The sequence below is a fragment of the Eimeria mitis genome, genomic scaffold, assembly GCF_000499745.2.
Source record: "Eimeria mitis Houghton genomic scaffold, Emh_scaff1105, whole genome shotgun sequence".
NCBI lineage: Eukaryota > Apicomplexa > Conoidasida > Eucoccidiorida > Eimeriidae > Eimeria > Eimeria mitis.
In genome coordinates, this window is record NW_013567610.1 from 7300 (window position 1) to 10112 (window position 2813).

Genomic DNA, 2813 nt, shown 5'->3' on the forward strand with positions numbered 1-2813 from the left:
TCCCTTCCTTGCGGCTGCTGTGTCTCCTCGCTAGCCGCAGCAGGGTGGCAGAAGCACAGCAGCAGCAGCACTGGGGTGTACATACCGCAGCACGAACTCAGCAGCATCGCTTTCTTTGCTGCTCGCCTTGAGGCTATTGCCGGTGTTTAGCTGCTGCTGCTGCTGCTGCTGCAGCTCAGCTGGGGGTATTTATTGTCTTTGTTACAGCAAACCGCGTTATAGTAATATATTATTATTTTATTATTTTTATTTTATTTTTATTTTATTTTTATTTTATTTTTATTTTATTATATTATTATTTGTATACTACTATATTATTATTATACTATTATATTATTATATTCTTTTTATTATATTCTTTTTATTATATTATTATTATTATTATATTATATTATTATTATATTATTATTATTATTTTATTATTATTATATTATTATATTATTATATTATTATATTATTATTATATTATTATTATTTTATTATTTTTATATTATTATATTCTTATTATATTATTATTAGTATATTCTTTTTATTATATTATTATATTATTTTTATTTTTTTTATTATATTATTATATTATTATTATTTTTATATTGCTATTATTATTATTATTATTATTATTATATTATATTATTATTATTATATTTATTTTTTTATTATATTATTATTATATTATTATTATATTACTACTATTATATTATTATTTTTTTTATTATATTATTATTATATTATTATTATTATTATATTATTATAATAATATATTAATAATAATATTATTGCTGGTTATATAATAAAAATATTATTATATAGTTAATAGTAAAACAACAAAAATAAAATTAAAATAAAAAAAAATAAATAAATTATTTTTTATATAAATAAATTTCTATTATATAAATAATCAATAATAAATAATTATACAAATAAAATAAAAAAAAAAAAGAAACAGCTGCTGCGGTGTATACACACAAAGACAGAAGAATATCCTCTGCCTAGCTAGCTAGCTAGCTAGCTAGCTAAGCAGCTAGCTAAGCAGCTAGCTATACAAATAGCTAGCTAGCTAGCTAGCTAGCTAGCTAGCTGGCTAGCTAGCTAGCTAGGCAACTTGCTAGACAAATAGCTAGTTGGTTGGTTGGCTAGCTAGCTAGCTAGCTAGCTCGCTAAACGAGTAGCTAGCTAGCCAGCTAGCTAGCTAGCTAGCTAGTCAGCTAGCTAGACGAATAACTAGCTAGCTAGCTAGCTAGATAGCTAGCTAAACGAATAACTAGCTAGCTAGNAGCTAGCTAGACGAATAACTAGCTAGCTAGCTAGCTAGATAGCTAGCTAAACGAATAACTAGCTAGCTAGCTGGCTAGCTAAGCAGCTAGCTAGCTAGCTAGCTAGCTAGCTAGCTGAGCAGCTAGCGACGGGCGACTCGCCAGCGGCTAGCTGCTGCCTCGGGCCCCTGAAGGCCCCCCTCTGCTGTCTCCTTTCTGTCTCCTTTTGTCTCCTTTTTGTTCTTTTTGTTTTTTTTTTTGTTTCTTTTTTGTCTCCCTTCTGTCTCTTCTTTTTTGTTTCTTTTTTGTCTCCTTTTTTGTTTGTTTTTTGTTTCTTTTCTGTCTCCTTTCTGTCTCTCTTTTTTGTTTCTTTTTCTTTCTTTTTGTCTCTTTCTCTCAGTTTGTCTCTTTCCTTCTATTTATATTAATTAATTTTTATTTATTTATTTATCTATATTTATTTATTTATTTTATTTATTTATTTTTATTTATTTATTTATTTTTATTTATTTATTTAATCACCAGCACCAAAGCCAACGATAATTCCTGCAGCAGCAATTCTGCTTCCGTCTCTTAAAATAATACGGCTGAGTATAGAAGCATTTTTATCTGCTGCTGCTGCTGCTGCTGCTGCTGCTGCTGCTGCTGCTGCTGCTGGTGCTGCTGCTGCTGCTGCTGCTGCTGCTGTTGTTTGCTGCTGAGTAGCAGCAGCAAGACAAACTATGGGGTGAGCTATTTCTATAACAGCTAAACCTGAATTTCCTTTTTGTATAAATCTAGGTGCTGCTGCAGCACGCTTCTTGCTGCTGCTGCTGCTGCTGCTGCTGCTGCTGCTGCTGCTGCTGGGCTGCTGCAGCAGCCGCAGCAAAACACCAGAGCTGCGGGCTGTGTGTACATACACCTCAAACTTTCTTCCTGGCAGCAGCGGCATTTCTTCATCAAGACACAGCAGCGACACCTGCAGCAGCTGCTGCGGCTGCAGCAGCAGTTTGCTGCTGCTGCTGCTGCTGCTGCTGCTGCAAAGAACAGATCCTGCTGCTGCTGCTGCTGCTGCTTCTTCTATAGAAGAACATAGAAACACCCCACGAGTAACAAACTGGCCGCTGCTGCAGCTGCTTACAATATTATTCTCACTATCACCACCGCTGCTGCTGCTGCTGCTGCTGCTGCTGCTGCTGCTGCTGCTGCTGCTGCTGCTGCTGCTGCTGCGGCCGCTGCCAGAGTGCAGCTGCAGCACCCGCAGCTGCTGCTGCACCGGCAGCAGCAGCACAACATCTCCTGTCTTTATGTTTCCCATTACTATCTTAAAAGATAAAATAATTTGATCTTTGCTGCGCCAACCATCAGAAACTATAGCAGCAAAGTTGCTGCTGCTGCTGCTGCTGCTGCTGCTGCTGCTGCTGCCTGCCTCTGCCTGAAGACGCAGCCAGAAACAAAAGGAAGTAGCAGCAACACGCATTCATAGCAGCAGCAGCAGCAGCAACAGCAGCAGCAGCAACAGAGACTGCAGCAGCAGCAGCAGCAGCAGCAGCAACAGATCTGTCGTTGGCAGCAGCAGAG

The 2813-nt window shown here is 36.9% G+C and overlaps 2 protein-coding genes across 2 annotated transcripts in view; one reads left to right on the forward strand and one right to left on the reverse strand.

Moving 5' to 3' along the window:
• The window catches only part of EMH_0029560 (uncharacterized protein), a gene marked incomplete at both ends in the record, with an annotated part of 2018 nt that extends 1887 nt beyond the window's left edge, over positions 1 to 131 (forward strand). Inside the window, one exon of the mRNA XM_013494316.1 lies at positions 1 to 131. Within this exon, the coding sequence (XP_013349770.1) occupies positions 1 to 131 (131 nt within the window).
• Positions 132 to 1767: 1636 nt separating this feature from the next.
• EMH_0029580 (elongation factor 1-alpha, putative) overlaps positions 1768 to 2813 on the reverse strand; it is a gene marked incomplete at both ends in the record, with an annotated part of 3660 nt that continues 2614 nt past the window's right edge. The window contains one exon of the mRNA XM_013494317.1: positions 1768 to 2667. Within this exon, the coding sequence (XP_013349771.1) occupies positions 1768 to 2667 (900 nt within the window). The remainder of the gene's footprint in view (positions 2668 to 2813) is intronic.